Source organism: Echeneis naucrates, chromosome 14 (genome assembly GCF_900963305.1).
Source record: "Echeneis naucrates chromosome 14, fEcheNa1.1, whole genome shotgun sequence".
Lineage (NCBI taxonomy): Eukaryota > Metazoa > Chordata > Actinopteri > Carangiformes > Echeneidae > Echeneis > Echeneis naucrates.
In genome coordinates, this window is record NC_042524.1 from 21,514,753 (window position 1) to 21,526,688 (window position 11,936).

The window sequence follows — 11,936 nt, forward strand, 5'->3', positions numbered from 1 at the left end:
AGTCCCTCTGGACTCTCATAATCTTGAATGAGGTGGCAGGAAAAGCACAGCATCCTTTACTCCACTAGTTCATACCAGCACCATCTGCTTTCCTTTCCCTGTCCATCGTTTCTGCATCTTCTCTGTTCTTTGTTCCCCCCTATATTCACTGTGGTGGAGCACTGCTCTCCCTGAGACACAAAGGTCATTTCACTCAATAAAGATAAAAAAAAATTACCTTCCAGGGAGGGCTGGTGATGGTCGCACACACATACTGAAATAATGAAATACTTAGCTTCAAGAATAAAAGCACATCAATCTCACAAAAAGTTAACAGACCTTGACGTGTTATACTATGTGGACAAATGCAGACAGAGACCAAAAAGAAAAAAAAAAAGAAAGAGAAAAAGCAGCAGCTGTCAAAACAGTTTTGAAGATCTTATGGTGTTCCTTCTCTTGTCAGCTTATGCTTTGACTTTAAGTCTTTCACTTATTCTTATAGCACTTCTTGGCACACCACAATTCCACTTGTCTGACATGCTCGTGGTTTAAGAAGCTGGAAAGCCCTGCAGGTTCTCTGGCATGATTCTTTGCACTGTTGCACTGAGTCACTGATTTACCCTGCTTCAGGGCATAGAGGTGACTTAGAGTGGTCATATATTTAAATGTAAACTTAAAATGTTCTTACTGTTGCTTCACAGCAGGCCTTGGGTTCAATTCTCAAGCCTACAGCCTTTTTGTGTGGAGTTTACATGTTCTCCCTGTGCTTATGTGGGTTTCCTTGGGATACTGCAGTTTTCTCCCAAGTCCAGAGACATGCATGTCTAGGTTGATTGGTGACTGTAAATAACCTGCGGGAATGAGTGCATGTGGATGGTTGTTCGTCTGTTTCTATGTGTTGGCCCTGCAATGAACTGGCGACCTGTCCAGGATGCACCTCACCCTTACCCTGTGTGAGCTGGGATTGGCTCCAATCCCCCTGCAACCCAGAAAGGGATAAGCAGTAGAAGAACAAATATTCATCTCCTTCAGTATAGCTGTTATCACAGCTCTTGTGTGCGGATAGGTCTTGCTCAGGTTTGCACATTTGGGTTCTGTCCAGATGCGAGACCCATCTGTTTCAATTTCAATCCATTCTTGCAAAATTGTCATGCTCAGTCAAGTTCCACTGGGATCAGGCATGAACAGCCTTTTTCAAATCCAACCACAAATACTTGGTTGGATTGAATTTTGGCTTTGACTCAGCAACTTATAATAATATACGCTGTTGTCTTTAGGCCATTTTTGTTTAATTTTCATTGCATGTTCTGGGTCATTGTCTTTCTAGAAAAAAATTCTACCAATTCGTAGTTTTCATGCATGCTGAATCAGATTGCCCTTCAGAATTTCCCTAAATTTCTAGGGGTTTTTACGGAGAAACTTCCCCATAGCATGATGCTACCCCCCATGCTTCACAGCCTTGCGATTAAAGATGTTAACAGTCTGAAGGCTGAAAATGTAGCAGGTGGGGTTGCCCACAATTCTGGTTTCTTTGCAGGTGAAGTGTCCAGGAGAGAGGGGATTTAGACATCAATAATCTCTCCAGCTGTGTGCACTATAGGCCCAGGGTCCTATAGTTCTGCTCCAGTACTACATGGTGATGCTGTGGTCAGGTCAAATTTTGTCTTAATTTCTAAATATGACCTTTGACCACAAGCTTATTCATACCTCTGGCAATTTTTGAGTTCAACTAACATGCTTTTGCTTTCTTTTTTATTTTTTTTGGGGGGGGGGGGCACAAGTGTATCCCAAAAGACAAGACAATATACAAGGGGCATCATTGTGGAAAAAAATAAAATCCTACACAAATACAATTTTAAAATATGTGTCACTTTTCCTTTGTATGTATAGTTATTTTGTTCCTCTAATGTGATTTGCAGTTCTTCTTTCACTGCTACCACAACACTGCAACAGTGAAGTAGTTTTTCATGGTGCTGTAAGAATACCATATGGGAGGACAGCAAGGTATACTTAATTTTACAGTCTTGAATTAAAATGATCACATCTAATAATTATTATGCAATTTATTAATGTACAAAAACATAAACTGCAAATGTACTTGACACTTTTATACCACTATGACTGCTTCTTCTGTAATTCAACTGTTACTACTTTTCAGGTTTTGAGTACATTTTAACACATTTAGTTGATTTCAGCTGAATGTTCCACTGTTGAACAGTGTAGCTACTACAATACTTAGTATAACTATTTTATTATACCATCAACTTACTCTCTCCATGCTATTCGTCTAACTTGCAGCAGATGGAAGACAAGGGCTCATCACTGCTTCAAATAAAATAAAATTAGTTTTTCATCCCCCTAAAACAGACACAGACATCAAGGAGGGAGATGGAGAATGGGGGCGGTTTGAAAGTGAGAATTTAAAAGAACGATTGAAGAGGGCAAGAACAGGAAGAGAGAAAGAAGTGTCTAGGAAATGAGAATACAAAGGCGGAAGTTGAAGCAGTTGTTGTTCGACTACATTATGAGAGAGTAATTGAGGTGTACAGAATGAAATAGCAGCAGGTTTGATTAAGTAGACAGAAAATAAACTTTTAAACGAGAGGAGGAAGTGACTTAGGTTGATGAGGAGAAGCTGCTTGTGAACAAGGAAAGGATCATTTGGATACAGCTGAAATATGGGGTAAGTCACTTCTCTCATCAAAGATAATGATTATAAACCAAAAACAAATTACTTCCAATGGCTCAAGCCTCAATAAATAAAAACATTCAGAACAGGGCCACTTCCTGGTAACTTTAACTTTGTGTTTGTCTGACAAACTCATTCACTCAATGTTTCCTCTTTTCTGCAAGTGTCTGGAGCTTGTAGCAGGTGTTGGGTGTTGGGTTAGGTTTTGTTGGGGTCAGGGCTAGCTGTCACACAGACAATGAAAATACCAGTGTTGGATTATTGGAGTCTTCTGTGCATAAAGCGTAGTGTAAAAGTCTAAGAAAGGATTCTTAAGTTTGTTTATAACAAAGACAGGTTAAACATAATAGGCCATATAAGGCAGGACTATAGTGAGTACAGGAAGTGGTCGAAATATGAAAACTCTAGTGGCAGGAAGTAAAGATTTCCCACAACTGCAGATTTTGCAACTGCACTCACATTGAAAATTACTCAGTGTCAGTGCATATATAATGCACATATGCAACATTTTGTATCCTTTGTTCTGTGTCCTCTCTTCCTACCTCTGTTCCTTTGTCAAACAATCCTCAAAATAATGCAATCTGTGATTAGTTCATTGCTTGAGTTAGACTTTAGTGATCATCCTTATTTTTGAATTAGGTATACATGTGACCAATTAATGTGATCAGTCTTTTCATTGTGATATTACAATATAATTAATTTTAAGTATAAGATGAAGTGATACTTCTATCATGTAAGACTTTTCACAGTTTACCCAACAGAACTTTGTTGGGAACTGAAAATGCATTTCCATATAAAAACCCTTTTATAGGGAAACCCATCTGTAAGATGACATCTCATGCACATGAATGTTTTGCCAAGTGCTGTAATATTTTCTACTGAGAATTCACATAATGAATTATGTGATTACATCATAAATGGCAAATAGTAAGAATGCCTGAGTACCTGTTTGTAAAAGGATTTGATGGTAACTTAAATATATTGAAATGTAGTTTTTAAGGATTTCATGCATTAACTTCATCAGCCACACTAAATACTCAGTATTAGTGACTTGAGCGCACAGAGTCACTCTTGTTATTGCTCTCATTTCTTATTCTTCTTACTTATTATTCCTCTTCCGTAAAAATTTGGTTCGAAGAGCTTTGAATTGACCCACAAAGACCAAACCCCATCATCTGGGGCATAATTGGAATCGCAGTGCTATGGATTTCCTGGGTAGAATACGAGTCATGTATTCATGTTTCTGATATCTTTTATACTTTTTGATCAGCGATTGCTCAAGTCTCATGATTGTCTCACCTCATATCTGCTTAATTTTAGTTTCCTGTGTGTGTATTGCATGGAATGTTTGTGGCTTAGAGTGGAGGAATCTTCAATTAGAGTGTGTCAATGAGGTGATGATTATCGAAAAAATTATCGCCCTGTCTGGCACATAGTTTGAGGTACACTTGTCATTTTCTCCAAAGTAGTTAAGGATTCTTGTCCTCTCTTGAAAAATGTGTCTACTTTAACAGTCAAACAAACCAAATTTGAACTGTGCCCCTCTAAAGGACGTGCTCAACCCTCATCTCTGCTATTTCTCCCCATGTATTTTTCTCAGGCAGGAGGGACAGCTGTCCAAATTTTTCATATGTTTTTAAATCGCTCCTGTGTCGCTTAAATCGCTCCTTTTACATCCTAGAAACACCAAAATAACACATAGCTTCAGACACTTGTGGCGCTCAGCATCTGCTCAGTTTTCTGATAGGAGTTACCATTTTTTCACAAAGTGAAGTGCAGTGGCTGGGGCTGGGGCTTGCACACTCCTAACCAGACTGGCAGAGGCTGGTGTGCAGGGAATGTGCTGGCGCCTTTGAATAAGAGGAGTCACCAATGCTGCCCAGATCTTTATTCCATATTTCCCTGGTTTGCTTGGAATGTACACCTTGAAGGAACAGCGAACTCTGAAAGGAACCAGGCACTCAACCATTGTCATGTCAGGGCCTGGATTGTACATAAGTGGTAGGCGCTCCACCCACCTGTCCCAAATGTTCCTGATGGCAGCCAGTTTGTCATTTCGCCAGCGGACGTATTTCTGTTATCAAATCGAATAATTCTTGAAAGGACATGAATCTGTTGTAAGGACATAGTTGCCCGGAATATAGGCCTCTGCATCCCACAGACTTTTTGTAGCCTCATTGTTTGAGTGATATACTCCAGCTAAAATCAACAGACCTATGTAGGCTTGGAGGTCTACCAGGTTGATTTCTCTCCAGTTGTCCCCAAACACACGCTTCCCCTCCAGGTTTGTCATCGCGAGTATAATTCCCTCAATGGACTCTGGTAAAAAGAGGTGGAAGCTGGACTTGATGTCATCCACATGAGATGTTGCATACCGTGTTGGCCCTGGTGTCATCTTTATGATGTTTTCCACTCCACTGGAATGTCTCCTCAGGTGCCTCTCCCACTGTTGACTGGTCAGTCTCCTCAAAGTCTGGATCAAAATCTAGCTTGTCTTCTATTTCAGAGACATCCTCCTTTATCTCTGGTTCAATTTCAGTGCCCTCTTCATCATGTCCAAAAAGCTGGACCAGAACCTCTTTGACAGAGAACTGCTTGGTCAGTGGCCTACTCATTGTGCTCAGAGTAAAAGGAGTGCAAGGCAAACATCATGCTATATATTTGGGGTCTGTGTGAAGATGATACATTGATTAGTGTGGAAGGTGTGGTTCACGTGGGGGATAGGCACAAAAACGTGGGAAAGAGATGGGTTCACATAACAGACACCTGTCTACTCTGTGTGAAGATATAATACATTGTTTCATCGGGAAGTTGGTTCACACAGGAGGATCAGCACATAAGCGCGGGAAAGAGATGTGTACCCGCAAAAGACATTGTTCAGTCTGAAATGTGTGTGTGAGTGAGTGAGTGAGTTGGGGTGGTGTGCATGGGGATGTTTTCTGTCTGATGGATGAATATAGTCTGGATACCCACTTTTGACCGGGAACAGCACAGGTGTAACAAGGTTGATTAAAACACTCAAAATTCAATGAAAGAGGTAATCATCACTTTTAAATGTTCAAGTGCATAGTGTGGAGGATATCATAAGGCCTTGAGGCAATCAGATGTAAAACACAATATTTATGTGTTTTAAGTTGTAAATTGGTCAGATTTGACCTGAACACAACAGGAGGGTTAAACTGCAGAACACACAAAGACAGATATACAGTTGCATACACATACCTACAGACACACATATGCAGACATACACAGACACACGCACACAAAAACACAGCCAGACACAAATATACAGACAGAGAGCCCTATACATAAGCACATACATACATACAGATACACATATACAGACATATACAGAAAAAAAAAACACACACACACAAACATATACACAAAAACATGCATACAAAAACACAGCCAGACACACAGAGACATAGACACATACACACAGAGAAACACAAACACACACAAAACAGACACCAATATACAGAAAAACATACATACAGAAACACATATACAGACACATAAACACATACAGACACAAAAAAAAATACAAAACAGAGACACAAACACACAGCTGACGAACACTGTAACTATGGTCATTAGTTTGAATGATTTCTTCTCTGACTGGCGAATCAATGTACTCATCCCTGACTCCTCTGACATGAGAATAGTTTATCAACTGTTACTACTGACATTTCTGTTAAACTGAAGAACACACACATAGAGACAAATATACAGACACTCTCACACACATATACAAACACACACAGAGACAAATATACAGACGCTCTCACCCACATATACAGACGCACACACATAGACACACAAATCTACACACAGAAACACACATAAAGAGACATACACAGACACACACACACACACACAACAGACAGACAGCACTTGTCAGTTTTTACAGTGGTACCACAGGGTGTATGTGTGAAATATATTTCTGAAATAAATAGACGTATATGTCTAAAAATATATGTATTTCTGTGTATATTCTCATTCACACAGGTCACAGTAATATCCTGGCAACAATTGAATCAAAAGCAACTGAACTTGGGATTTTGTGGACTTTGTCAAAGACATTTTGCCAAAGGGCTTCATCAATTCGTTATGACTCAGTCTGACTAGTCTGATGCTCACACTCACACACAATATACTACTTCTTGAATTCTGCCAAATCACTGTCCTCCTCCCAGCAGCAGCCCCCCGAGTCACTTGAAATTTCTGCCAAGGAATTTTCTGTTTATGATTGTTGCTATTCCTATCTTACATATCACACTACACTATTTACTTCTCCATGTGGTCTTTTTCTACTCTGCATCCTCTCTCATAATGTCTTCCTCCAACAGCGAGTCCAGTATTTGCCAGGTTAGGGCAACAGTCATGATGTATGCTGACACCAATAAGCGATGGGTGCCCGTGGGATCTGACATACCTTCCTTCAGTCGTGTCCAGATCTTTCACAACTCAGTGGCCAATACCTTTAGAGTGGTGGGCCGCAAACTGCAGGCTGACCAGCAGGTATGAGACAAGGGCAAAACCCAAAGTTTTACACCATCATATAAAGTATTTTAATCACGTCTTAGTACAGCTGTTTAAGAAATTGTGACCTATTATCTTAAGTCTTAAATCCTCCTGTGCATTCTGTGCATGATAGGTGGTGATCAACTGTCCAATTATCAAAGGAATGAAGTACAATCAAGCCACACCAAACTTTCACCAGTGGCGGGATCCCAAACAGGTGTGGGGGCTAAACTTTGGCAGCAAAGAGGATGCTTCCCTATTTGCAAAGTCCATGATTAATGCATTAGAGGCTCTCAATGCACCAATGCCCACAGGTAAATATAACTGGGAAAGAGAGGTTTGTGACGCAAGTCTTGTTCTTTTTATTGTTGTTATTGTGAAATCATGAATAGCCTTTTTTGGCCTTGCTGGTTATCCCACTTTCCTTCACTGCTCCAACAATTATACACCAAAAAACAAAAAGTTTTTTATATATTTTTTTTATATAATCTCAGGACCAGTTCAGCATGGACCATGTGCACAGGAGTTGGAAGAACATAAAAGGTATAGGTTAATAAAGGTTAATAAATAATGACAATCAACAATGAAATGACAGCATATAATGATAGGCAGTTACTCACATTTGAGAAACTTGTGTTTGGATTTCATGGTTCAAAAATAACATTATGATTAATCAGCTATTCCAGATGTAAAAGCTTGGTTGTGATAAAATAAAATTATCTGTTATCTGTTCATGGCAGGCAGGAACAGCAGGAGAAGGAACGTATTGAGAAAGAGAGACAGGCCTCTGCTGCTATCGCTGCCCCGCCTGCTCCTTCTGTCCCTGCTGCACATCTAGTGCCTCCACCACCTCCCGGCCCACCACCTTCTTCTGGATCTTGCCCACCTGCTCCTCCACCACCTCCTCCTGGGGGCATGGCCCCACCTGCACCACCTTCACCATCATCAGGAAAAAGCAGAAGTGGAGGGGGAACTGATCTGGCTGCTGCTCTGGCAGGAGCCAAACTGCGTAAAACTGTCAAGGTGGGTGTACCTATGGATGAGTTTGTTGATTTCAGAAGTTACAGGTGGACTTAGCTGTCTAACTGTCAAAATGTTGATGCACTTTTGTGTACCAAGGATGAGGGAGGAGGAGCAGCCCCAGCCCCTAAACCAACACAATCTGGTGGAGGTGGTGGTGGAGGAGGTAATCTCATGGGAGAAATGAGTGCCATTCTTGCTAGAAGGTAAGTTGTTATTTATGAGATTTACAAGTATATAGTGAGCTGATATTAGGGACTTCTGACTGACCACATCTCTACTGAATCTAAAAGGAGGAAAGCTGCTGATAGTCCTGCTGCTAAAAAAGAACATTGTACCGTAAGTGTCCTGACATTGATCTCATGATTATTGGATTTTCTTTAAATTGCTTTTACAACCTATATTATTACGGATGTAACATTAAAAAGGTAAGTGTATAATCATTTGAATTTGACAGCAGGAAGGGGAGTCAGCAACAGTCAGGAGTCAGGAGTCAGCAACAAAACAGTCAGGACCAACAGGTTGGTAATATTACTGTCGCACACTCTTTTGGATGGTAATATTGCCTCTATCTCACTGTATATTGGACAATTAGACATTGAACAAATAGATTTCACAATCAGTGTGCTTCTTCATCATATTTTCTTTTTCAACAACCAAAACACTATTATACTTTTAAAAATCATAAATTAATATTATATGAACACCTTAAGGGAAGCATGGTATGAAGAAATATTCTAAGATCAAAAACTCACAGAAGTGCTCATGGTGTTATAATAATACAAATAATCATATTTCACCAGAAATCAATGACAAGGCCAAGGAAAAATATGGCTCAATGCCCACTATGCCAAGGTAAGAAACTGATCCATCAACCTTTCATTGACACCTACAACTTAAAAAATCGTCCAGTGGCTAAAGGTATACATCTTTTCATTCTCTTTCTTTTTTTCTTTTTTTCTTTAACAAAAGACCCAAATCTTCAAGCAGTGATCAAAAGGAAATCAGTCTTAGTCCCAACTCCTTCACTTCTCCCAGTTTCAACTCCTCCACTACCACAGTGTCCAGGTACCAGCCCCTTCACTGTCCTCCGCTGTTGCTTCAGTGACCATTCAGAAGTCTTCAGTTGACTTAATTGTATATGGATAAAGGTGCCAGGTTAACCATTCATTTGACAGTTTTTGTCTCATCAGAACAGAGACTTTCCCCACACGCTGTGTCCTTCAAATGCTATTCAAACAAGTTGATATTTGCTTTCTACTCGAAGTGGCTTCTATCCAGCCTCTTTTCTGCAAAGGCCAATTGTCAGAGTGCTACTGTGTGTCCTTCTGAAAAGTGCCCTATTGCTATGGGAGAATTCTGTCCTATTTAACCACACTGTAGGAACACTGAGAAATGAATTAAGTCTTAACTATTTAACTATTTAACTTAACTATTTCTCTTATCAAGACCTCACAAGGTTTTTTTGATAGAGCACTATATATATTATAATTGTTTTTATTAATGACTGGACATGCAATGTGAACTGTGACATCTTATCTACACAGGAACAACAAGAAATAAAGCACTTAATATTTGGTGTTTTCACACAGCCTGTGATTATAGCTGCTGACGTGACATGCAGCCTCCTGCTCCATTGCAACATGTGGCCATGACAGCAGCCTGCATATAAATTTATTATATTTTTGTTTTAATGATGTCAGCATTAACTAGGTGGGTGTTTGCACATGAAATTGCAAGTATCAAAAGTCTGGAGTATTGATATGTTCCTTTAAACTCGAGTCACTGGGCAGAAGTGGACATGGTGAAGGCACAGGAACTTTGCACAAATAGCTCTGTAAAGGTTTGAGGAAGTGGTTGCTCTCACTGAAGTACATGCAATTGTTGGGACAGTAGCAGATGATCCTGTTTAAACACTGATTACATTTACGGTTTGACAGTTTGCTACTCTTCTGATTTCTATTTTCTTTCACTCCCACACAAGCAAATGTAGCTTCTGCAGCTAGCTAAAAAAAGGTCTCCTGGAGCCAAAGGATTTGTGTATGTATTTTTCTATCTTAGGATGAAGCTGGTGAAGAAGAATTCAGATGGTGCAGGAAGTGACATTGATATGGAAGAAATCAAACAGGTTGGTTCCACTATCAGTATTTTAACGTCAACAATAACAACAAAAACAATATCCTACCACTACCCTATTGGTCAAGTTATGTGTTATGAGTTTTAATATCAGAACTTTTAATAACTTCTAAATTTACAAGAAATATAAGTTCCTGCAGGGAAGTTTTGTTGCTTTTGCTTATAATGAAGAGACAAATAAAAGAATAAACAGCATGTTATCTTGCATGTGTGTGCCAGACCACTCTGCAAGTATCAGACAGTAATGACATAAATCCTCAGCCTGTAGTGAAAGATATAACTTTTTTCCCAGGAACCCATACTGTGATTTAATGGAGCTTAGTCAAGAAGGAACATGTTGACATGGAAGCCTTAACTATGCTATTGCATTTTTTGTAGGACATTCTTGAGGAGGTCAAAAAGGAACTTCACAAAGTGAAGGAGGAGATTATTAGTGGTGAGGTTTAGCTTCTTTAACACTTAATGTTTGAAGAATGATGTTGTGTTATACCTGTAGATTGATGTTTTTATTTTCCAGCAGTGATGAAGGAGCTACATGAAGCACAAGTCAAAGGAGAAAAGTCCTGAGTTCCTTAATGGATCTGAAGAATAATTTAATGTTTTACCAGAACTATTTCCAGTCCAAATAGTCAATCTCAACATACCTATCTATAGTCACCATTGTGTGTTTCTCATATTTTTATGTGGTACCATTAAAAACCAGGCTTTTGCGAGATTCTTATTCTTAGGTTAATTTAAAACTTCTGAAATTGTGATGACATCACATTGAGATTCATTTCCTTCCTTTTTTTCGTTCATCTTGTTACATCAGATAGTATATAACAATTCAATTAAGCTTTGATGCCATTTATTGAAATTTGATCTAGACTTTGATTTTCATTGTCAGACTTCCGCTCTACACTGTCCTGTTTCCAATACATTAATAAAATATTCATAACTAAGTAACAAAGTCTCGCATTGGCCCTATCTACCACTCTTTTTGTATTATGCTCATGTGTGTACATCTGCAGGAAAAAAGGAAGTCCTCTTTGTGCGCTCTCCCTTACCAGTAAAATGACCTGCACTGGGTGCTTCGATATGGCTCACCTGATAGGGCATGTACCATGAAGATTTTGTCCCCTTATGGCCTGTGTTTGAGTATAACCTGTTGCCCTTTGTTTCGTGTCATCCTTTTTCTCCACACCTTTTCTTTTACTGTGGCTATCTAAATGAAGGCAAAAATTGGCCACAAAATAACTTGTATAAAAACTTATATTTAAAAAAAAAATTATATCCGGTACAACCATGCAAAATTGGGTCTTAAAAAATAATTGATGCATTAGGAAGTGACCAGCATTTAGTTTAGTTACTACTTGGGTAGTGTAATGTATGATATGTTGAAATTGATAATTTCTATGTAATATAATACATGAAACTGCTGCTCAAATAAATCACTCCAGTTTTGACTAATGCAGAGTACTTGAATAAATATATTAAGTGCTTGTCTGGTTCGGATAAGTTCACATGCATCATTCCATAAACTTGCTAAATAATAATATCTAAATTTTTGAACATGCCAGCCCATCGGCCAGATCTAAACAAAACA

General features: G+C 39.1%; 1 protein-coding gene across 1 annotated transcript; it reads left to right on the plus strand.

The window, feature by feature from the left end:
- Positions 1-2,435: 2,435 nt before the first annotated feature.
- On the plus strand, positions 2,436-11,791 carry LOC115054768 (vasodilator-stimulated phosphoprotein-like). The gene is made up of 13 exons (XM_029520146.1): positions 2,436-2,662; positions 7,021-7,192; positions 7,329-7,509; positions 7,690-7,738; positions 7,936-8,218; positions 8,315-8,421; positions 8,509-8,554; positions 8,673-8,736; positions 9,019-9,070; positions 9,188-9,283; positions 10,277-10,343; positions 10,730-10,787; positions 10,869-11,791. Exons 1-13 carry the CDS (start codon positions 2,658-2,660, stop codon positions 10,916-10,918), a joined length of 1,230 nt encoding a protein of 409 aa, XP_029376006.1. The 5' UTR covers positions 2,436-2,657; the 3' UTR covers positions 10,919-11,791.
- The last annotated feature ends 145 nt before the right edge of the window (positions 11,792-11,936 follow it).